This window comes from Chlorocebus sabaeus, chromosome 7, assembly GCF_047675955.1.
Source record: "Chlorocebus sabaeus isolate Y175 chromosome 7, mChlSab1.0.hap1, whole genome shotgun sequence".
Taxonomy (NCBI): domain Eukaryota; kingdom Metazoa; phylum Chordata; class Mammalia; order Primates; family Cercopithecidae; genus Chlorocebus; species Chlorocebus sabaeus.
Genome location: NC_132910.1, coordinates 135,262,203 through 135,286,836, shown reverse-complemented (window position 1 = coordinate 135,286,836; position 24,634 = coordinate 135,262,203). Strand labels below are relative to the sequence as shown.

Below are 24,634 nucleotides of genomic sequence, written 5' to 3'. Positions count from 1 at the left end.
TGTCTGCCAATACTTTAGTTCTACGATTTGGTAATATCCTGGTATTTGACAGTATTTTCTTAATATAATCCCTTTTCTAGCCTCTTGGAATGCATTTGTACTATTTCTCCCACTGTTAAAGTATTTATTATAAAGTATGTGATCAAAAAGCATTTACAAAAATATTATTATATAAGTTCACTTTCTGGATGAATAACACCTTAAGAAATTAAGTATAAGTGACTGGATTTTCTTTTTTTCTCCTGCTTCAGTCACTTTGCCTTTCTACGCTTCAGCAAAAGTAACTCATATTTAAATTTCCCCAAATCCTCTTGTAAGGAGTAAGAAAACACACAGTCATATGTTGTGCTTTTTTTTTTTTTTCCCAGTTCCTCCTTTCTATCCTCCCCACAGGATCTCCCATCCAAACAGCGTAACTCTGCCAGGCAGACCAATCACCCTTAAAACCATTTTCATCACTTTTCACAGGGATAATGATTCATAGCAACATTCAGCTCACACAGGTAAACCAATGTCACGAAGTCTAAACTACCCTCCAGAATCTGGCCCTAAATCATTTACCTATTTCATTTCTTACTCTTCCACCATCTCACCAAATGAATTGATAATGACCTCTCCTTTCTCCTGAGCCACTCCAGAAACCTCCCCCAACCCGGCACACATTACTCTTACCTGGAATGCCCCAAGTTGCCCTTCCCGAATTCTTCCCCTTCCAGGCCCAGATCAAGTTCTGTCACCTCTAGGATACCCCTGTAAAGAGAAAATTACTGGCTTCAGTCAGAAGCCACTGCCTCCAGCCTACTGTTTTGCTACAATTAAAATGTTTGACTGGGCACGGTGGCTCACGCCTGTAATCCCAGCACTTTGGGAGGCCGAGGTGGGTGGATCACCTGAGGTCAGGAGTTCAAGACCAGCCTGGCCAGCATGGTGAAACCCCATCTCTACTAAAAATACAAAAATTAGCTGGGCCTAGTGGTAGGCACCTGTAATCCCCAGTTACTTGGGAGGCTGAGGCAGGAAAATCATGTGAACCTGGGAGGCAAAGGTTGTAGTGAGCCAAGACTGCACCACTGCACTCCAGCCTGGGCAACAAGGGTGAAACTCTGTCTCAAAAATAAAAGTTCGTAGACTAAGTAAATTAGTATGATTTACAGGAATTCAGAAAACTGCTGCTGATGCTTGTTCATTTTGGCAAGAAAGTTTAGCACAGGAAGGGGTTTGGGTATCACAATGGGATAAGGGCTAGTTCAACCACACTAGTCCCCTCTTTGCAAATTACTGCTCTGCAGAGCCACTGTTAGGGTTGGGAGTGGGTCCTATTTCTCAGTTTTACTGAGGCAGAAAAAGACTGTCAAACATTGTGTTCACTCAATTTGGGAGGGATAAAGAAAGGCCTAAGTCGTATTTGTGGGATCTGAGTTTAACTCCTGTGACCCTTTTTTCAGCAAGAGCAAACTACTTAACACTTTTTTTTTGAGATGGAGTGTTGCTCCGTCACCCAGGCTAGAGTGCAGTGGCACAATCTTGACTCACTGCAACCTCTGCCTCCCGGGTTCAAGCAATTCTCCTGCCTCAGCCTCCCAAGTCACTGGGATTACAGGCGCCCACCACTGCACCCGGCTAATTTTTTTATTGTTTTTATTTTTATTTTTTGTATTTTTAGTAGAGACGGGGTTTTATCATCTTGGCCAGGCTGGTCTCAAACTCCTGACCTCCTGATCCACCTGCCTTGGCTTCCCAAAGTCCTGGGATTACAGGCATGAGCCACCGCGCCTGGCCTTAACCTCTTTAAACCTTAACCTCTTTAAATTGTAATTCCTACCCCGAGGGATTGCTGAAAGGATGAAACAAACAAATGTATTATGAAAATGTAAAAGCATGCAATAAACTCTCAGCAAGTACATAAAACTAAGTATATTTCTGTGCAGAATATAGTCCCTATAGTCGAATAGGCGCAAGTGTTAGAAATAGGTTCTTCCATGGGGTCCCTGATCTGACTTCTGAATGTCAAGAACCTTTTGAAATCTGATGCAGAATGTCGTGCTCACGTGTTGGAGAATTCTTCTGCGAAAACGATTCACAGTTTGCTTCAGGGTCTAAAATGAGTTTATGACCCAAAATAGGAAGGGGACCAGTAGGGCAGTGTATAGCACGCCCTTCACATAACTATTAATAACTCCATCTTAGGAAAAGACCCCATTTTATATTTCATAGGGCATTTGCCAACAAGGATACTATACTTTAATAAACAAATAAAAAACTAGTCCGCATCCAACCAGGTAAGGACACAAACAAGCGCCCTCTTCCGCTGTCAGTTCTCACCCACGACTCTGCCTTCGGCAGCTCCAAACAGTCTTAATTGACGCTGTCTTTGCAGAAGGACCTCTCGGGCCCAAATAGGCTTCTTTTTCTCTTCACTCCCTCTGGATTGGTTGTTCATCTCTTTGTCCTATCTCTTTTTTTCCTCATGATGTTAAATGCTACTTTGTTTGCTGTGGGATGCTTAACTTGTAACGTTTATATATGGATTAAGTACACTACTATGCACGGTTTGCAGTACTGACTGATGCGCGGAGTGGCTTGAGCCTGTGTGTCCAGCATGCGTGGACCTGCTTCTTACTAGCCTGGCACCCTGGTGACAGGAGCCTAAGGCTTTTGATTTAGGGAGAGGGACCTGGGGGTAACCCAAGGAAAGACCTCAGGTCACCGGAGGGGGGACGGAAATTACCAGTGGGCGTCCCGGCCCGCTCCTCTTCTTCTCAGAGCTCACACTGGGCAGCAGGCCTGGCCTTGTCTCCCTTCTAGGTCCCCGTTGGGCCTGGCGCGGTTTCCAAGTCTTCCTCAAATTACCTCCAGAATCCCGCGCTGGGAGCGGAAGCCCGCGGACTCTCAGGAAGACCCAGCCTTCAAATCCGGGGCGGGGGAGCGGGGCCGGGCCTCGGGGGCGAGGTCTGGGCGGGGCCTCGGGGCGGGACTCAAGCGCGAGGACGAGCGCGGGCGCGGGCGTGTGCGCGGGGGCGGGGCGGGCTGCAGCGGGCGGGCGGCTCCCGGGGCCTACCCCGGGCCTGGTTCTCGGGCGGGCGGGAGCTGGGGGACGGGCCCCAGAGAGGGGGTGCGCGGGGCCGACAGGGGCGGGCCGGGGGCGGGGCTAGCGCTGGAGCACATCTCCCGGCCGCGGGCCGCCGAAGCCGTGCAGACGCGGATCGTAGCGGGTGGCTGCTGCTGTGAGGCGGTGGTGGAAGGTGTGAGGAGGCTGTGCGGTGAGTGCCGCGCTCGCTCCGGGCGCTCAGCCCTGCCCCCGCTCCCTGCGTCCTCCCAGGCCCAGCGCCCGCCCGGGAACCTGGGCGGCGGAGCCTTTGTTTTGCCACCTCACTGGGGGCGGCGGCGAGCTGTGAAGCCCACGGAGCGAGAGACCTGGCCCGGGGGCGGGAGGCTGGGCCGGGGCCGGGGCAGCCAGGCAGCGGGTTAAGGCTTTTGATTTAGGGGGAGGGACCTGGGGGTACCTAAGGAAAGGCCTCAGGTCATCGGAGGAGAGACCTGACCCGGGGCCGGGAGGCTGGCCTGGGGCCGGGGTGGCCAGGCAGCGGGAGGCCGGGCCGGGGGAACCGAGGCCGGGGCCGGGAGGTCGGGCACGGGGCACCGAGCTCCGAGGGCCGGAGACCTGGCGGCCGGGCCTGGCAGCGGGAGGCAGCGGCAAGCTGGAAAACGGACGGCGCTGCCGCCGGCGGAGGAGTGGCCCCGGGAAGCGGTGCGGCGAGGGCTGGGGCGGCCGGGTGCTGGCTGTGAGGGACTCGCCCTCGGGGCTGATCCTTCCAATTTTGGGCGAGGCTTCCGTCTCTGCTGCCTTCCGTGCCTGGGGCCCGGACTATCCCGGGTTGACTGTGTGGTTTAGCTCTTCCAGAGAGCTAGTTGCAGGGTTTAAAATCCAATTCCTTTTCGGCCCTGCAGAGTTTCGTGAGTGCTCACAGCTCATCCCTGTGGCTGTGTGTCCGCGGCCACAGTTGATTGGCGTCGCCTTGAAATCCCAGGCCGTGAGGAGTGAGCGAGCCCTGCTCACGCTCGGCGCTGTTGTTTTCGGTGGGTGTGCCCTGCACCTGCCTCTTTCCCCCATTCTCAGTAAGTGGCACCCAAGCAGGCAACCGGAAAACATCCTTCTCAGCCCCCTCTCGCCCACCCACTTCTTTTCCCGCTTAGTCACCAAGCCTCGTCGACCTTGTAAAGGTCTGCCAGATCTGTCCACGTCTCTCCATCTCCACAGCAGCCTCTTCCCAGATCTCTCCACTTCCAGACCCGCCTGCTCCTTTGTAGTCCACTTTTTACAGCACAGAGGGATCTTTATGAAATGAGAGTCTAGAAAGCTCGTCCTTTGCCCTTAGGTTAAACCCAGCACTTAATACGGCTAACAAACCCCAGCACGTGTTGGGTCCTGAGTGCCCCCACCCCTCCCTATCTTTAGCACTGATTCACTTCCTGCACAGCAATGCTGACCTTCGTAGCTAGTGTCTGCAGCACCTCTGCATTCCCTTTCTCCCGCCGTCACATTTGATGAGAAGAGCTGCTACTTAAACTTCTGTTTTCATTAAAACAGTTCAAGGTTCAATCTTCCTATGCTGTGTTCTTTCTGCAGCCAGCATTCCCTAAGAGAGATGTGTCATATCTTTTGCAGTTGTTTGTTTACTGTCTTCCCTGCTAGATTTGCAAGCAAACTCCAGGAGGGACAGACTTGGTTTATCTTGGTGTCCTTAGTGTCTTTCACCAAATGCGGGCCCTGGCACAATACAGTGAATGCCCATCCGTGGTGTTTTTACTTTTATGCCCTATCTAGAAAAAGTAGACCTGGTTTAGGATTATTTAGCAAATAATAGTTAGAAAAGAAATGGTAGAGGTGACATGGAGTCACTGAAACCATGTAAACCTGCAAGATAGCAGAAAGAGGGCCAGGAAAGGTGGTTAGACTAGACTGTATCAAAATGGGCTCAGCCACTGTGAATGTGCGTGCTGTGGTTACATCATCTCTAAAAGTGAAATGTAAAGCTTAAATCATCTCTATCACAGCCTGATGCTTGGGCTTTGGTTTTGCTTTGCCTTTTTGTAAAAGAAGGTTTTTGAAAGTGAAAATATATTTTAGTGAATGGATGAAGAGTTTATTGGAGTATGGCAATAAAACCTGTTCAGAGTAAGAGACATTAGACATTGTACCTAGTTCAATCAGGTTTGCTTTTGCTATCCTGAATAAAGGCCTTGCCTCTTGCCTTTTGAAGAGACTGGCATCTGATATAGGCAATTATAATGCTTCTTCACTGTTTTGCTTTCAAACCTTATTTAACACCATCTCCTACTGCTTCATCCCCCTACAAAGCAGTCTTTATTTTCATGAATGATATATTACATTGCTTCTGGTGCCTACTATTAGATGTTTAAGCTCTGCCCCAAAGATAGGAAGCACTGGTGTTTGGGCCTAAAAAAAGATGTGAGAATTCTTAGATTTATATAATGTTCTTTCTCTGCAAGTTTTGTTGTTACCTTCACATGTTGCCTGTAGGGCTTCTTGGCATTACAATAATGCAATCAAGCTACCTGATACGTATTGGACACCATCTGGCATCTGCTTTGTTGAGCCACTTTTGAATACCAGTGAGCATCAGTATAAGCCCTGCATAGAGATAGGGTTTGTCTCTTCCACTGCTTGTTACACTCAGGGTCTAGTATAGTACTCTGCACACAGTTGGTGTTCAGTAAATTGTTATGGTGCAAATATCAAATGAATAAATGCTACTGAATCTGACTTTTGGCAGTTTCAGTCTTCCAGACAGTAGGGTTTCTTCAAGCGGTTTTAAACCTGAATCTGATTCTGCAAAGTAGTCATTCCTGGTGGGAGTGGTGAGCCTTTAAAGTTATCTGTCATTTTTATAAAAAAGCATTCAAGATTCTCCATTTTACACTTATATAAATCATTTAGATCTGTGAAGGCTTTCCCATTTTCTCCTTTTGTCCCTCCAAAATCACTATCCTAGGACTTCACTTGGCACAGGGAAGACAAACCTTTTGCACATGGTAAGTGCCATTCTTTCTGACCTGTGTCGTAAACTCGGAGGCTTTGAATAGTGGGGAGTGTGCTATACTGTCTTCCTGGTCACATGGCCCATGCCAGAGAAAAGGAAAGGATAGTTTGTTTGTATAGTACAAGGGAACTTATTTCAATTTATTCTGTATTTGATTTTACATTCCTGTTCTCATATTTTTACCTTAATTACGTAGTAAATATTAAAAGATTGGCTTCACCAGGTCCAGTGACGATAGCCAGTTTGATAATTCTTGTACGTGCCCAAATGAATTCAGAGACCAGATGGGGAAAGATTTTGATAAAACCTCTGGTACATTACAACTGAAGTCTTTTCTTGTCCAAACTATTGTGAAACAGATGTTCTTTCTGTTTCATTTGCTAAATCTGGAAACGTGACTGCTTTTGGGACTTTTTCCTCTCTACAGTAATAAATATAATCCTGATATTTTTTAAGTTGTTTGACAGAAGTGTAATCTCCCCAGAAGTCCTACTGGACAGGCTTCACTTTTCCTTTGGAGGAACACAGAGATATAGGAAATATGTTTTAATTATTTAGTTATACCGAATGCTGAGCATAAAACCAATTATTTTACTTTTATTATTATTATTTTTAGAAACAGAGTCTTGCTCTGTCACCCAAGCTCAAGTGCAGTGGTGCGATCATAGCTCACTGCAGCCTCCAGTTCCTACGCTCAAGTGATCCTCTTGCCTCAGCCTCCTGAGTAGCTGGGACTACAGGTGTGTGCCACCATGCCAGGCTACTTGTTTTTACTTTTTTGTAGAGATGGGGTTTCTCTGGCCTCCCAAAGTGGGATCGCACTGGGATTACAGGCACAAACCGTGTCTGGCCTATTTCACTTTAGAAGTAAACTGAATGCCACCTGCAGAGTTTGTTAAATTTTTTTAAAAAAGAAGGAAAGAAAAAATAAAAATAAACTACCTAGTCACATCAGAAATGCCATACTCATTTTTGCCATTTTTTCATTCATTAGAATTCAGTGCATTATGTTATTTTGGTATCTCTGCAGTAACTTTCTATCATGTTATTTATGTTCTTTGTCTTATTTAAAGCTTCTGAGATTATGGATTTTTGTTTCCTTCCCTGAAATTAAGTGTTATCACTCATATAGTACTAAACTGTCTACAGAATAGTGGGAGTCTTCCCTCTTTGAGTTGGGAAGATCCTAGTTTGAATCCTGGCTGTGCCGCTTTAAAGTTCATTAACTTCTCTTAGCCTCAGTCACCTGAACTCTGCAGTGGGGATCCTTATTCCTCAGAGTGTCGTTGGGAGGACTCACGAATAATACGCTTGTACTTTGAGTTCAGTACCTAGCCTGTATGAGCCAGCAGTAAGAGGGACAGTCATCACACAGCGTTTTGCACACACCTCTCATGTCACATGCGGCGCTGTTCTTCCTTTGGCTACTGTCTTGGTAAATCTTTACTAGTAAATGTTTCTTAAAAGCATTTACATTCATGGACATGATTCAGAAACCAACAGAGTTGTTTTTTAGGTCTCATTTTGAGATTTAAAAACCGTTAGGGCAGAGACCAGATTTTATTTCTTACTTCAGAGTTTCCCTGTAGGACAGGAACCAGCAATAGCCTAATGATGGGTAACAGATGAGCTGATTAAGAATTCTAGAGATTTAAAATTTAAATTAGGATTGCCAGTTTTAGAGACTGGCAATCCTAATTTAACATCTCCTTTTGAATTCCCCACCACAGGCACACTTTCACACATTCACTCTTCAATAACAGGTTGTTTCGAATTGTTAATACTTTTAGCTTAATATAGAAATTTCACTTTAGAAATTAATTTTTATTTCTCTGCCTTAATGCTGTAGATGTTGCATTCTGCTTTACTTCATTGTTGTAATGAGTAGTTGGCTCACCACCATGTAAATAGGGAGAACATTCCAGTTTTTTACTTGTGTAGGAAAACACAGCTTGAAATGTCTAAATATCTATTTTAGAGTGAAATAAATTTATACTGACAGTATTTTTTAGTGTTTGAAGACCTGACTGTTACAGCGTTGGTGGCAAGTGTTAAGGGATCCAGGAACTAGACAAGTGATTCTGAGACCTGAGTTCCAGATTTCTAAGTAATATCAGTTGGTCTACTGAGAACTTTGCCATAAACATATGCGTTCAGAAATTTCCTTTCTTAGCAGCAGCATCCTGAATTGATGAAAAGAATTACATGAGCCCAGTAAGAAACAATTCATGTTAAGTCCATTGCTATGCCAGGATAAACTTTTTAAATCCCAATTATTTTTCCTGTTTATGTTTTGTCAAATAAGAATGTTCTGAAAACCTAAATTCTGTTTTCATTTAAGGCAGTGAATATTTCCCATATGATATGATTTTTTTATCCTTCTGAGATGAGATCACCTTCCTCAGAATAATTTGTACTCTGCTGGGCACTAGCTAATGGAGGTGATGTCATGCTAAGCAGCACTTTAGTGAGTCTTGTGGGAACCAAAGCTCTGCTCCCAGGAGTGTGGATTTGGTGCTTTCATGTGGAAAAAGCAGATGATGACATGTAGAGAGCAAATGTGTGCATGTCTGATGCTGTAAGGATTTCATTTATCATCATATAAATTTTTAGAAGTGTATCAAAATAAACTGATCACTGAGGCAATGTAGGTTGTTCAGATACTAATGATGAAGTTGATGAAGTGCACTGTAGTATTTGTCCCTGAGAAATCTTTATCAAATAGACAACATTTTAAATTCTGTTGTAGAAGAATTCGTTTTTTCTTTCAACAACCAGCTCTCTTACTAAAACAAAACTATCTGTTGTGTCTAATATCAGAAATGATTAATTTATAGTTATTTGTATTGATTGGTCTCTCTGACTTTTTTAACTTTATTAACTTGATGTATAGAAAGAAAATGACTTTGAAGTTAAGTCACCTAATATTTAGAGGAGATCGTAGATTGGTCTGAGCCAAGAAGCAAATATTATAAGTACTCTGAAAAGTTGGTCGCTATTTAAAGTTTCCACTACCAGTCACAAGGAGAGAATAATTTTATCCCACAGTTTTATTGCTGGCAAAAGACACAAGTTTATTGGAAGTCAGTATTTCGGTGTGAGAGTTACTAGACTGTTTGCAGAAGTGTTGAAAAGAGATCTTCAGAGCCTTGGTTGTCTGTGGAAGCTGGTCAACATTCGGGGGTTCCTGAGCACAGACTGTGAGCCCTGCATTTGGCAAATGCATTCAGAGAGCCAATCTGAGGCAGCCTGGGGGCTAGAAAGGATACTGCCAGGAGCTCCAAGCTCAGCTTCAGAAGTTATTAAGTCTTATTTCCCAGTTTTTAAATTAGACTTCATTTTTTAGAGCAGTTTTAGGTTCAAACCAAAACTGAGAAGAACATACAGAGATATCCTATATCCCTCCTGCCCACCCCCCACCCACATGCATGGTCTCCCCCATTATCCACATCCTGCACCCGAGTGTACATATCCCTCCTGCTCACCCCCCGCCCACACGCATAGTCTCCCCCATTATCACATCCTGCACCCGTGTGTACACTGACACACACTGACACGTCATCATCACCCACACTCCATTGTTCACAATCAGGTTCACTCTTGGTGGTATTTGTCCTATGTGTTTGTACAATTTTACAAGGACTTGTATCCACCATTATAGTGTCACACAGAGTAGTTTCACTGCCTTAAAAATTCTCTGTGCTAGCGGGGCACAGTGGCTCACGCCTGTAATCCCAGCACTTTGGGAGGCTGAGGCGGGCGGATCACGAGGTCAGGAGTTCGAGACCAGCCTGGCCAACATGGTGAAACCCATCTCTACTAAAAATACAAAAATTAGCCAGGCATGGTGGCATACGACTGTAATCCCAGTTACTCGGGCGACTGAGGCAGGAGAATCACTTGAAACCTGAAGGTGGAGGTTGCAGTGAGCCAAGACCGTGCCACTGCACTCCAGCCTGGGCAACAAGAGCAAAATTCAATCTCAAAAAAAACCCAAAAATTATCTGTGCTGTCTCCCTCCCTCCTAGCCACTGACAACCACTGATCTTTTTACTGTCTCCATAGTTTTGCCTTTTCCAGGTTGTCAGATAGTTGGACTCATGCAGTATACATGGACTTTTCCAACTGGCTTCTTAGTAATAATGCATTTAAAGTATCCTACTTGTCTTCGTGGTTTGCTAGCTCATTTCTTTTTAGCGCTGAATAATATTCTGTTCTCTGGATATACCATAGTTTATTTATTCATTCACCTACTGAAGGACATTTTAGTTGCTTCTAGTTTTGACAGTTATGAATAAAACTGCTATAAACATCTGTGTGCAGGCTTGTGTGAACATAAGTTTTCAGCTCCTTTGGGTAAAAACCAAAGAGTGCATATTTACCATATGGCTAGATCATATGGTAAGAGTACGTTTAGTTTTGTAGGAAACTGCCAAACTGTCTTCCAAGTTGGCTGTACCATTTTGCATTTCCACGAGCACTGACTGAGCATCCCTGTTGCTCCACATCCTCGCCAGCATTTGGTGTTCGTGGTGTTCTGGATTTTGACCATTCTGCTAGGTGTGTGGTGATATCTCAATGTTGCTTTAATTCGCATTGCCCATTATGTGCAATCTGTGTATCTTTGATGAGGCCCACTGGATTTTCACTTTAGATTTTTCTATAGATTGGCCATAAAGTCTTGAAGCAAACATATTTTCTCATGGATTATAATGCAATATCAGTAAACTATTATGTGTTCACCTGTGTTTCCAGACTTGTTAGCTTCCCTGTACTGTTCTCTCAGTTAATCAAGTCAACCACAATTTGTTTCTCAACCGCAGATGGCTAATGATTTTGTCTGTGGTCTGTCCGCTTTGAATTGATGTGCATGGGGGCAAGTTGGGCTCTATCATATTTATGGTTCAAGGAAGTTTGAGATTTCCTGCTACCTAATACATGTTTATTGTACATATTAAAGAAAAAAAGGCAGATAGACGGGAACATGGTACTGAGCATGATAGAGGCAAGGAAGGGTGGCTACTTTGATAGGAGAATACCCTTATTTTTGTCACTCTTGAAACAGGGCCAAGAGTTGAAATTGGCTAGAACAATCCTGACCTTTGTCAATATTATTTTATAGAATAATATTTGTTGCTATTTTCTCACTTTAAAAATGCAGATGTTATGGAAAAAAATAGAAGATATAGAGGAATGTTAGGAGTAAGTAGTTGTCAGTAATGCCATCACCCAGACAGCCACTATTAATAAATATGTTAATATATAGTATGTACTGAGTGACGAATGGCAGGTCACATAGTAGCTGTCTTGGTTATCAGATCAACTGTCGTGGTATGGCAGTTCACGTAACCCTTACTAGTTTTTGTTGTTAATCCCTTTCGTCGCCCAATTTATAAACTAAACTTTTTCATAGGTCTGTATGTATAGGAAAAAACATGCTGCATATAGGGTTCAGTACTGTATTTGGTTTCAAGCATCTACTGAGGGACTTGGGAGGTACCCCCCGCCCCTGCCCCGCAGGTATACTACTGTATAATTATTCTTCTATCTAAAGTAAGAACTTATGGAAGATAGGAACTTTGTCTTGTCTTCCACTCTTCCTATTTCCCAGGATGATAGCTGGCATAAAGTATTTGTTTACTGACAAACTAAAAGATGATTTATCCCAATTATACTCACATCTTCCCTTGGTTTTCCAGAAAGCCTACAGGAGGTAAGACGGTAGAAAGGCAAAGTCTTCGTAGAAATGCAGAGCATAGACTGGCTCTTGGAGAAGGTCAAACATCACCATCTCCTCTGTTTAAATTGAGATGGTGGCGCTGGCTCCCCTCTATATTGTTAATGCACCTTTCCCCACTAGGGGTGCACACAAAACTGGGAGAGAGGGGAGGAAGGAGCTTAGCTTTGTCTTAATAGAAGGGAAGAAATTATGTTTTCCAAGAGACCTTGAAATTGGGGACCTTGGTAATGAGTTTCAGTTTGGAAAGATAAAGTTCTGGGATGGATTCCAACAGTGTAACTGTACTCAGTGCCACTGAACTGTACACTTAAAAATGGTAAATTTTGTGTCTATTTTACCACAGTTTTAAAGATTAAAATTTTAAAAGTGGGGAAGTTACCTAGGACTTTCTAGAAGGATTTTTGTGGGTTAGCAATTCCTGTTATAGGATTGTGTATTATTTTGGTATTTCTGATTGTATCGTAGGAGTGAGGTTAAAGTTGTATTTTGACTGGAATTTTTGACATTGTCAGGGTTTCTAGAGCCTGGAGAAGATCATTCAATATTTTTTGTTCTTGTTTTTTGTTTTGCCTTTGGTCTTGTTTTCCTCTATTTAGGGAGGTGGATTGCCTTGGGAAGTACCTTTGCTTCTGAAAAGCCAGAGAATGCCTGGTAGAACCACAGAAAAGTAGTAAGGAGCTGGCTTCTTCAGAGGCAGCATAGCAGAGTGGGAAGAGGACCCTGTCACTTAGCTTGTGACTGTTGGCAAAGTCACTTAACCGCCAGAAGTTGGGTTTTCTGACTTTTAGAATTTTGAAAAGATTAAAAATGAGTGCCTTGCAGAGCATCTGGTATATATTAAGTGCTCAATAAGTGATCGTTGCTTTGCTTATTAGAACAGGTTCACCTTGTGAGATACAATTGTGTGATGGAAGAATGAAAGCAGAAACTGTAGTTTTTACTTTTACGTTTTGTGGGCCATTTTACTACCCTAAATGAGACGCTGGGTTTCCAAAACCCAGTTTAAAAATAAAGACTAGGCCAGGTCCGGTGGCCCTTGCCTGTAATCCCAGCACTTTAGGAGGCCTAGGTGGGCAGATCGCTTGATCCCAGGAGTTGGAGACCAGCCTGGGCAATGCAACAAGACCCTATGCCTACAAAAAATACAAAAATTAGCCAGACACGGTGGTGCACGCCTGTAGTCCCAGCTACTCGGGAGGCGGAGGCGGGAGGATTTGAATCCAGGAGGTTGAAGCTGCAGTGAGCCGTGATTGCGCTGCTGCCCTCCAGCCTGGGTGACAGAGTGAGATCCTGCCTCAAAAGAAAAGAAAAAAATTAGTGGAGATTTGAAACATCTTGATACTTTATCTTGGGAATCTAAGCATTGTAGAATTGTGTTATGTGAGTTATACCATTGTGGTGGGAAGTGTTTGATTTTTGTTTTAACTGTGTTGAGTTGCAGTTCTTAGAAATGACCCACTGTGTTGTCTTATAAAAGAAATAAACTGTAATCTATATCTTAATCTGATGAGGGCATGTAAATATAAAAAATCTATATGCTTTATGTAATTCACTATATATAATTCATAGCTCAGTTGAAAAGAGAGAGAGGCTAAATTGTATGTACCATTGCTAAGAAATCATTATCCCCAGAACTGACTCACATACACCTTTAACAGTAGAGGTGGAACTGAGGCATTAATTTGGAAAAATAATCACTGGGATAATTAATATAATGCAGTGGTTTTATGACTGATTTTTTATTAACTTCTATTTTCTTTGTATTCTAGTTAATAAAGGTATCCATGGAGAACACTGAAAACTCAGTGGATTCAAAATCCATTAAAAGTTTAGAACCGTGAGTATTTAAATGGAATTCTTTATAATCAGAGAAAGATGGGGATGTGTAATACAGCAAACCTCGAGGAGTGGGAAAAGCAGAAAGAGAGTGGTCTCTCTTTCAGGCCAGAGAGACCAAGCTGACTTCCTACCTCAGACAGCTGTGTGGCTTTGCATAAACTAACCTCTTCTCTGAACCTCGTCTTTAACATGGAGCTAAAGCTTTTACAGAACTGAAGGGAAGATGAAAGGAAAGGCCTAGTAGGGTGTGAGACCCATAGTTGGAAACCTAGTCCTGGAACCAAAAGGACACTACAGGAGAGGCAGGACTCCCAAGCCCAGGTGCTTTCTACCCTCCTGAATCACTCTATAGGATTAGAGGGTTTGGGTTTGGGAGGAGTTTTTTGACCTCTTGTTTATGAGTTTTTATGACTAAAATGCCATGCCAATTTGCAGTCCAGGAAGGAATTGCCTAGTTATGGATGAATTTTACCATTTTTTTTCCCCATGTCTTTTTGGAATATTCTGCTTACTAATGCTTCCAATAACTAGGAGATGGAAAAAGGGAAAAAATAAAACTCAAATTCGCTTTTTAATTCATGTCTGTTATTATTTAGTTGGAATCTCTTGTAATACTTTAAATTCTGAAAGTTTATTTCTGAAACCCAGTATTATTATTCTCGGCTGCCCTGGAAATTACAAACTAATTTATTACTAAACAATACAATTACAGAAATACTATTAAGTTACCAGCAAAGATTTCACTATTTTTGTTTAGCAAAGGGATTTTTCTAGAAAGTAAGCTTTTGAAATGCAGTCCCATTTTAGAGAGTTGTTGTTGTTATTTAAATCATTTTAGCCAGTGTAGTGGTTTGCTCCTATAATCCCAGCTACTTGGGAGCTGTGGCAGGAGGATCACTTTAGGTGGAGAGTTCGAAACCAGCCTGGGCAACATTATGAGACCCTGTCTCTACAAAAAACAAAAGCAATTAGTCCGCCTTGGTATGTGTGCTTGTAGTCAGTCTTAGCTACACGCCAGAGGTTACAGTGAACTATAATTGCACCACTGCACCCTAGCCTGGGCAACAGAGTAAGACCCCATCTCTTTTAAAAAAATCCTTTGAAAGTGATTTACACATTTTCCTACTACGTTTTTTCTTTCTTTCTTTTTTGAGACAGGGTCTTGCTCTGTCACCCAGGCTGGAGTGCAGTGATGTGATTATGGCTCACTGTCCTCCTGAGCTCCAGTAATCCTCCCGAGTAGCTAGGACTACAGACATGTGCCACCATGCCTGGTTATTTTTGTTTTTTATCTTTGTAGAGATGGAAGTCTTGCTGTGTCTCCCAGGCTGGTCTCCAATTCTTGGCCTCAAGGGATCCTCCTGCCTCGGCCTCCCAAAGTGCTGGGATTACAGGCATGAACCACCCTGCCTGGCCCTACTTTTTCATGTCATACAGAACACCACTTCAATAACAAGTTGTACGGGAGCCCCAGACAGGTTTAGGGTTGTTTTGATCCTGTGATAAGTTGCCCTCACATTCCCAGCTTTCACAGCCTCTGCCTTTTGTTAGGAGTATCCCCTCTTGGACTAGCTATCATATGCTTGTAAAGTACCTACCTCCTTAGGAGGCAGCCAGAGCAAGTGGGGAATAGGCATTGGGAGCTGGGAATTATAGTTCTGTGATCCATTATCTGTATGACTCAAAGGTCAAGTCACGCTTTTAGGATTTAAATTTAATCTGTAAATGTGAAGCTCTTCACTTCTAGTTAAAAATAATAACTGCTTTCTGACCTTGACTCCTTTAATTTACTACATTTAATCTTTTTCCAACGGTATTTTTGGAATTGTGTATAATGTGAGATACTCTAAGTGCATGAGTATATGGACTGTAGATGTTAGTGTTTGGCAGTTCCTAGACCTGTTTTTTCCTGACTTTTAGTCTAGATCTGGGATCAAGCTTGACGCCTGTTTTTATCAAATTTCTTTGGAATATAGGCACACCCATTCCCTGACATGTTGTCCTAAGCCCGTTTCACCAGAATTAAGTAGCTATGGCTGGGCGCATTGGCTCACAACTGTAATCCCAGCACTTTGGGAGGCCAAGGCAGGAGGATCACTTGAGGCCAGGAGTTCAAGATTAGCCTGGGCAACATGGCGAGATCCTGTCTCTACAAAAAAAATACAGAAATTAGCTGGGCATTGTGGGGCATGCCTGTCTGTAGTTGTAGCTACTCAGACGGCTGAGGAAGGAGGATCACTGGAGCCCAGGAGTTCAAAGCTGCAGTGAACTATGATGGCACCACTGCACTCCAGCTTGGGTGACAGAGTAAAACCATGTCTCAAAAAAAAAAAATAGAATTGAGTAGCTGTAACAGAGACCAGATGGCCACAAGCCTAAAACACTTAATATTTAGCCCATTAAAAAAAAAGTATACTGATGCCTAATCTAGATAGCAGAGCTTTTTTTAGATAAGTGACTTCCAGACAGATATTTTCAATTATTTATAATAATGCTTTTATATATTCATGAATTACTAATTTGTTAAGCTCATGGGGTTTAAGGAATAATTTATGAATTGTGATAAATATTGTGCTTTGAGTTATATTTGCATTTTGTTGATTTCCCATCATTTCAGGGTAATTTTTAAACTTTTTACTTTTACCTCAAAGGATAAAATATTTCACAAAATTAATAAGTAATTTTTAAATTATAAAAGTATTTGATGGAATTTAGAGAAAAATGTAAAACATGGAAGTTAAAAGCCTGAACTCGGCTGGGCACGGTGGCTCATGCCTGTAATCCCAACACTTTGGGAGGCCGAGGCAGGTGGATCATGAGGTCAGGAGATCGAGACCATCCTGGCTAACAAGCTGAAACCCCCATCTCTACTAAAAATACAAAAATTAGCCAGGTGTGGTGGCGGGCACCTGTAATTCCAGCTACTCGGAAGGCTGAGGCAGGAGAATGGCGTGAACCCTGGAAACGGAGCTTGCAATGAGCCGAGATTGCACCACTGCACTCCAGCCTGGGCAACAGAGTGAGACTTAGTCTCAAAAAAAAAAAAAAAAAGCCTGAACTTTGAAGTCCAACAGATACTTTCCTTCCTTCTTGGCTGTGACACAATATTTGCATAACCTTTAGCACATTTCTTAGCCTCATGTCAGGTCATTTTCTCATCTGTATAATTGTTGATGTGAAATTGAAATGAAGACAACCAGCCTGTTTTATAACATTCAACAAGTGTTAACTGTTACTGTGAGTTATAAAAATTGCACTAATGTAAACAGAAAGCGTGGTCATTTCTACCTTTATGAAGTTATTATTTGATTTCTAAACAGAAAAATCATACATGGAAGCAAATCAGTGGACTCTGGAATATCCCTGGACAACAGTTACAAAATGGATTATCCTGAGATGGGTTTATGTATAATAATTAATAATAAGAATTTTCATAAAAGCACTGGTACGTATCTTACATAATTTTTAATCCTTTTCAAATATTTGTGCCATTTACATTTGATACTAAAATATTATTGGTCAGTAAACTGTGACACAGACTAGTTGTGAAGTAGAGATTGGGCAGGACCTACAGGTCCTGTGATATACGTGAATGCTTCCTCTTCTGCTCAACGTCACAGCCTCCTTTTCCATCAGCTGGCCTCCTATCTGTATGCTTGGCTGCTTCTGCCCTGACTTCTCTGTAGTCCTTGCTGCTTTTTCTTCTTTCTACTCCCTCTTTGAACCCGTAAGGTTCTCAAAAAACAGTTAAGTGGTAGTATTTATTTGTTCCCCAGAAACTGCAAGACATATCACAAGCATTGCCTTATTTAATTTTATGACAACCTGGAAAGTAACAATGAAAAACCTTGCACAATGAAAAACCTTGCACAGTCACACAGTATGGCGGCAGAGCTAGGTCTGTGTGGCTCCAAAGCCCAAAATCTAAATCTGTCTTCTGTTCTGCTTCACTTCCTTATATCTTCATGTACTCTGTTGCCTGTCTTCCCTTACCCTACGAAGCTCCCCATCTTAGAGAGACCTTTCTTTTACTCTGCTCCTTTTAATTCCTTTGATATTTTATCTCCTTCCCTTCTTCCTTAAATTTTGAATACATGTAGTTTAAGCCTGTACTCTTGTTTCTGTTCCTTCTTGAGTCTTTTTCTATTTTCTATCTCTACTGCTGAAACTGCTCGCATTAAACTTACCATGGCCTTGTCACCAGATTCCCCTCTTGACTTCTGTACTATATACAACTTGAATGTAGTACTACATTTGAGAATTTTTTTTCAGAAATATAGATAATAAAATCCTTCACAATGCCAGAAAAGCTAATTAATATTTGGTGTATTGATATTTTTTCTTGACAGTTCTTTTTAAAGCTTGATTTTATTCATAACATGTAAGCAATGTTGTATTCTGCTTGTTTCACTTAAAGTAATAGCATTTTTCATATGACTGCATAATTTTCATATCTGTTATCGTGATTATATAATACTGCATCCCCAAAAATACCGTTCACTTAATTTCAAAAATTTACTGTATGAATGAACATTATGGCTGTTTCCCTTTTAAATTGATGCTGTGATAATTCTTTGAATTGGCATATTAATCATATTAGAGTTAATTTTTAATTAGAGAAGCTATAGTAGATCTAATGTGGGCCAGTACCTATCAGAGTGGTAGTGGAAATGGAAGGAAGCCAGATCAACTGGGAAGATAGCAGGGTTTGTGTCAGATTAGTTATAAGGAGTGAGGAGAGAATAGTTGAAAATGGAGCTCTAAATGGCACCACTTTTATTGCTTTTGGCTATAAGTTGAGATGCCACCTTCGACCATTAACACAGCACCTTGTTTACTTTTGCTTTATGCATATTTGGAAATTTACTTCCAGATATTCTGCCTCACATTTCTAGTTTTAGGATACCTTCTTCCTATAGAATTTTGCACTGTTGGCTCTATTGTTTAAAAAACCAAAAACAAGCATATCATTCCACTACCACCAGCACCTCCCCCACATATTTAGACCAGCAGTCTGGGTTTTGCCCTCAGTGAGCTCCTTTCCTATTTTGCAATGTAAAGGTTGGGTTCTCATGAGATCTCTGGCAGGCTGGTGTTGGGCCAGGCGCCGTGGCTCACGCCTCTAATCCCTCTAATCCCAACACTTTGGGAGGCCAAGGCGGGAAGATCCTTGAGCACCAAAGTTCAAAATCAGTCTGGCAACATAGGGAAATCCCATCTGTACAAAATAGAAAAAAAGGTAGTAGGATGTGGTGGTGTGCACCCATAGTCCCAGCCACTCAGGAGGCTGAGGTGGGAAGATAGCTTGAATCCGGGAGGTTGAGGCTGCAGTGAGCTGTGGTTGCTGTACTCTAGCCTGGGCCACAGAGCGAGATCCTGTCTAAAAAATAAATAAAATAAAAAATGAAAAGGCAGCCAACACAGCACCAGAAGCCAGTGACCTTATCACACAGCTGAGATAATCAACAACATTTTAGAGATATGTGTAGACTTTTTGTATTTAGTCTTCATACCCATCAAATTTACTCAATTCTGAGGGGTGTTTCCCACCAAGATTGAGCGTTTTGAAATCTGAATGCATCACACAGTCAATCTGTACGTTAATGTGGAAGGTTCTCTAATGGAGTAGTAGAAAGCCCAGGAGCCCTGGCTACAGGCCCAGCATAGCTTTGTCACTTTAGACTGGTTTGTTAACCCTGCTACATGTCCCACATCTGCACAAGTGAAGCTAGTAATAATACAACTCTCATGGGGATTGGAAGGATAGAGATTGCCCGTAGCAGAATACCTGATGAACTGTAATAGTGTCTGGGGGTTTTCCTTGAAGACACTGTAAATGTAATGCTATCTTAAAATTGTTGGGAAGTTAGAATCAGAGACATGCAGTTCCTCTGAGTATGACAGATGTGTGTGTGTATTATAGGATCATATTGTTTTCTAGTTTTATTTTTTTTTAATATGATGATTTTCCCATGGCAACATTTTATCTGTGAAAATGACAACATAGTATATCCCATTATATAAGTGAGTGTAACTTGTCTAACCAAGCCCCTAGTGTTAGACATTTGTTTCTGTTTTTCATCTGCCTAAACAGCTGTGAAAGATCATTTTGGCTATAACACTGATAAGCTTATATTATGAAATATCTTATAAGCTACAATGTTGAAGAGATTTTGTGTCACCAAACTCAAAGTAGTTTGAGTTCTCTTACCATTTAAAAGGAAGAATTTATTGTGGACTTTTGAATTGCTGGGTAGTTAATTTCATTTCAAAGTAGTTATTCTTTGTTTTCAGTACAATTAAAAGTAATTCTTTCTGTTCCAAGGAATGGCATCTCGGTCTGGTACAGATGTTGATGCAGCAAACCTCAGGGAAACATTCATAAACTTGAAATATGAAGTCAGGAATAAAAACGATCTTACACGTGAAGAAATTGTGGAATTGATGCGTAATGGTAAGAAGAAACAATTAGAAGAGTGAACTTCATTGTACAATTTTATATTATGGTCTAGCAATAATTACGTGTATAATAAAATATGAGAATTGTGGAATTATACTGTACATAACCCTAATCTTACATGCTTTAGTAAGAAGTTAAAAAAAAGTTATTTATGCCAACTTCATAAAATGGTTTGAGATGTATTGCTGTGCCCCATCTTGTTTACTTTTGCTTTATGCATATTTGGAAATTTACTTCCAGATATTCTGTGCCCCAGGTTAGATTAAGATGATCTCTCAGTTTTATTCTCTGTTTCTTCATCATGTTCCCATACAGTATATCTGAAGTTGTTGAATAAAGTCATGGATTTTTATTTTTCCTTTTATTTGCAAATGTCTTTCCAGTTTCTAAAGAAGATCACAGCAAAAGGAGCAGTTTTGTTTGTGTGCTTCTGAGCCATGGTGAAGAAGGAATAATTTTTGGAACAAATGGACCTCTTGACCTGAAAAAAATTACAAGCTTTTTCAGAGGGGATTGTTGTAGAAGTCTAACTGGAAAACCCAAACTTTTCATTATTCAGGTAATGTATAACTGAGTAATTTGGTTGTTGATGATTAAGCAGGGGTTACTTTTCTCAATTGTAAATTATCCAAAGGATTTGTAGTTTTTTTCCTGAAGTTAATGAACTATTGTTATTTTTCATTTATTTAAACTACCACTTAAAAGATACAGAGTAAATTTTAATTTTATACTTATATCAAAAAGGCTCAGCATAATTAACATCCATTTTTACATAACGTTTTTAGGAATAAGTTACATGTTCACACGCAAATTTTTATGAATAAATATTTATTTTCTAACACCCAGGCCTGCCGTGGTACAGAACTGGACTGTGGTATTGAGACAGACAGTGGTGTTGAGGATGACATGGCGTGTCATAAAATCCCAGTGGAGGCCGACTTCTTGTATGCATACTCCACAGCACCTGGTGAGAAAGTTACACATAAGGAATGTTACATGTGGATTTTAAATGAATTACACTGTGACTAATCAGAATTATACAATGAAGAGTGTGTTTCAGAGACTGTCAAGATTTTGATATCCCTAAAGATATCAAAACTTGTTTATATTTTAGGGAACCTTCATCAAAGAGAAGTCTCAAAAAGTTATCTTTAGCCAAAAGTTTGGCTAGAAAATATGCATACATAGCCAGGCGCGGTGGCTCACGCCTGTAATCCTAGTGCTTTGGGAGGCCAAGGCAGGCAGATCACTTGAGGTCAGGAGTTCAAAACCAGCCTGGCCAACATGGTGAAACCTCATCTCTACTAAAAATACAAAAAAATTAGCTGGGTGTGGTGGCACACGCCTGTAATCTCAGCTACTTGGGAGGCTGAGGCAGGAGAATTGCTTGAACCTGGGAGGCAAAGGTTGCAGTGAGCCGAGATTGCACAACTGTACTCCAGCCTGGGCGACAGAGCGAGACTCCATCTCAAAAAAAGAAACAAAAAATATGCAGACATAGACTAGCACGATGTCATTCATTGGACTTTGTGGCAACAGAGGCCAAGTCAGAGCTTCCGCTGCATCTTATAGAAGAAGAGAGGTATGTTTCTCAGGAATTATTTGAAAGGTAGTAAATAAAAAAGATAAACATGACTAGTATACAAGAGGATAGATGTGGAGTGGGAGAAAATAAGGTAAAAAATGATACATGAATATGCCGTTAACCTCCACTTTTTTACAGTTCCGCTGCACATCGTCTAAATATTTGTGGATTATACCACTATTTACTTACACAACTAACTCAGGGTGTCAGAGTTTGGAAACTTAAAGTAAATGTATTCTTAAGCAGTGTGGCATTTTAAAATATGCTCAATATGGTTTATTTTATCCTCTAGGCATCTTTCCAAGCAAAGTACCTCTAGGTTAAAAGCAATGGGTCTAACATTTAACCTAGAAAACAAAGTATGATAAATACACTATTTTCCCTTTTTAGAGCTTTTGAATACTCGGTAGTGTGTTTATTATACTTTACTCAGATGCTCTGTAGACAAGCAGGACACTCAAAGCAATTTATTTCTAGACTAAGTCAGTATTAAAGTAAGGTGAAATCTGATTGGAACACTGCGCTACTTACAATGATCCTTTTTATACATCTTTACTTTTGCATCTTCTGCGTGTTTGCTGTTCTTGCCTATTGAAAGGGGAGTCCAAAAAGTAAAACTTTGAATAATTCAGTGTTCGTGAAGCTGGTCCCGGCCCCTGTCTTTGCTGAAAGCAGGGGGTGTACGCATAGCACACATTCTAACTTCTTCAGGATCATTTCTTCTGAAACCAAAGGTGTCTTTTTTTTTCTTTGTCTGGCTAATAAGACTTGTGGGTTTATGCTTATTCTTGCCTTTATGACTACATAATAATTTATAGAATCAACTAAAATCAGCTATCCATGGTATTTTCATTGTATTTTGCCTTTTAGGTTATTATTCTTGGCGAAATTCAAAGGATGGCTCCTGGTTCATCCAGTCGCTTTGTGCCATGCTGAAACAGTACGCCGACAAGCTTGAATTTATGCACATTCTTACCCGGGTTAACCGGAAGGTAGCAACAGAATTTGAGTCCTTTTCCCTTGATGCTACTTTTCATGCAAAGAAACAGATTCCATGTATTGTTTCCATGCTCACAAAAGAACTGTATTTTTATCACTAAAGAAATGGTTGGTTGGTGGTTTTTTTTCAGCTTGTATGCCAAGCGAGAAGACGGTATATTTGGTACTTATTTCCCTCTCATTTTGACCTAGTCTCATGCCGCAGAGGGTACTTTAAGTCATACTCCTTCCATCAGGTGGAACCACTGTGAAGCTACCTCAAACTTACAGCCAGGTAGTTGCAATTGAATTAAATTAGGAATAAATAAAAATGGATACTGGTGCAGTCATTATGAGAGGCAGTGATTGTTAATTTACAGCTTTCATGATTAGCAAGTTGCAGTGATGCTGTGCTGTGAATTTTCAAGTAATCGTGAAAAAGTTAAACATTGAAGTAATGAATTTTTATGATATTCCCCCCACTTAAGACTGTGTATTCTAGTTTTGTCAAACTATAGAAATGATGATGTGGAAGAACTTAGGCATCTATGGGCATGGTCAAAGGCTCAAACCTTTTGTTTAGTATTGATATACAAAGGTGACCTAACTGCATTTTTAGACCATTTATCTGGGATTATGGTTTTGCGATGTCTGTCCTGAATACTTTTGTTGTAAAAAATAATAATAATAATAATGTTTAATATTAAGAAAGAAACTAAGTATTTTATGTGAGAGGAAGCGTGAACAAACTTGACTCTTTTAAGACTAAAACATAACATTCCTAGAGGGTGGAGTTTTAACTGTAAGGTGCTACAGTGCAGCTGATCTACCAGCAAAAATACCTTCTGATTTGTTCCTATGCGGATCAGGTGAGCTTCACATACCAGCAGTCTATCTGAAGAGCTGTTATATAAAAAGCCCAAACTGTTGATTATTAGCCAGGTAATGTGAGTAAATTCTATAGGGACATATGAAAATACAACTTAAATAATAAAAATGGAATATAAGGAAAGCAATAAATGGATAGGCTGAGCTGCCTCTAACTTGCGAGCAGATGGTTTGATCTTGAGCAGAGACAGGACTCGGCCTGTTCCGTGAAGGCAGAGCCATGGAGCATGGTTTCAGGAAGGGCCTGCAGCCCGCTTCTCCATACACACTGGTGTGTGTGGACGATGCCGTCAGGGCACCATTGCCAAGTAAGAAAGTGAAGCAAATCAGAAACTTGTGAAGTGGAAATGTTCTAAATGTGGTGAGTTACAATAAAAAAAATCATAGTACTCTTTGTAGCACAATTCTTAAGCATGTTATTTTCTGTTGAAGTTTACAATCAAAGGAAAATAGTATGTTTTATACTGTTTACTGAAAGAAAAAGACCACATAGGACTCTAAACGGTATCCAGCCGCAGGCCAGAGCTGAGCACCCAGCCTGGGAGGCAAGCTTCAGGCCTCACAGGTGCTGAGCCGTCACTCACCAAGTCTCACTGGCTTCCAGTCTGACATTTCACGGGAGATTTCTTGTTGCTCAAAAAATGAACTTGCATTTGTCAATGACTGTTTTTTTTTCTTACTAGATCTGTAACTTTTCTAAATCCACATAGCATGTAATGGTATCTTATTAAAGTGTGTTCCTGTGTGACAATTTTGTACAAATTTGTTATTTTCCATTTTCAAAATACACATTCAAACTTAAAATTACCAATGTGTTTGAGTTTTTTGTTGCTGTTGTTTTTGATGTTGTGCTACTGATTGGAAGTTAACATGTTTTTAATCAGAAGCATGATTTGGAAGAGTCAAAGAGGAAGCACCAGAACTCTAGCCTAGTTTTTGAGGTGGTGGCAGTTACTGAACAGGGCCGACAGATCACTTATACTTCCCAAGTCCTCGCAGAAGGTCCTGACCCTGAAATGACCACAATGCCAGGAAGATACTTTGTTTGCATAGATCTCAGGCCTTAAATGTGACCATATTTG

General features: G+C 41.3%; 2 protein-coding genes across 15 annotated transcripts in view; one reads left to right on the top strand and one right to left on the bottom strand.

Annotated features, from left to right (window-relative positions):
- Positions 1-2,937, bottom strand: part of PRIMPOL (primase and DNA directed polymerase) — a 42,921-nt gene extending 39,984 nt beyond the window's left edge. For 5 of the 12 annotated variants that reach the window (XM_008000394.3, XM_008000396.3, XM_008000398.3 and 2 more), the window contains exons 1-2: positions 2,729-2,935; positions 673-750 (exon numbers count right to left, since the gene is read on the bottom strand). The gene's annotated coding sequence lies outside the window, so the exon portion shown is untranslated. Of the gene's footprint in view, positions 1-672; positions 751-2,728 lie in introns of all 12 variants that reach the window. The other 7 variants (XM_037994169.2, XM_037994198.2, XM_037994183.2 and 4 more) reach the window with 3 other exon arrangements.
- A 197-nt stretch (positions 2,938-3,134) lies between these two features.
- CASP3 (caspase 3) lies at positions 3,135-24,359 on the top strand. Of its 3 annotated transcripts, none has more exons than XM_073017761.1 (8): positions 3,149-3,260; positions 3,949-4,077; positions 13,572-13,639; positions 16,962-17,086; positions 19,967-20,095; positions 20,485-20,660; positions 20,948-21,068; positions 22,557-24,359. In XM_073017761.1, the coding sequence occupies exons 3-8, from the start codon at positions 13,587-13,589 to the stop codon at positions 22,784-22,786; spliced, it is 834 nt and encodes a 277-aa protein (XP_072873862.1). In that variant the 5' UTR covers positions 3,149-3,260; positions 3,949-4,077; positions 13,572-13,586; the 3' UTR covers positions 22,787-24,359. The 3 variants fall into 3 exon arrangements, with proteins under 3 accessions (XP_007998582.1, XP_072873862.1, XP_007998583.1); XM_008000392.3 differs by having other exon boundaries at positions 3,949-4,116; XM_008000391.3 differs by lacking the exon at positions 3,949-4,077 and having other exon boundaries at positions 3,135-3,260.
- Positions 24,360-24,634: the final 275 nt, after the last annotated feature.

Coding starts and splice junctions, on each gene's coding strand:
- CASP3 (XM_008000391.3), top strand. CDS start 13,587: ATGGAGAACACTGAAAACTCAGTGGATTCAAAATCCATTAAAAGTTTA. Junction 20,096..20,484: donor TGTGGAATTGATGCGTAATG/GTAAGAAGAAAC, acceptor ATGTCTTTCCAG/TTTCTAAAGAAGATCACAGC. Junction 20,661..20,947: donor CCAAACTTTTCATTATTCAG/GTAATGTATAAC, acceptor TCTAACACCCAG/GCCTGCCGTGGTACAGAACT.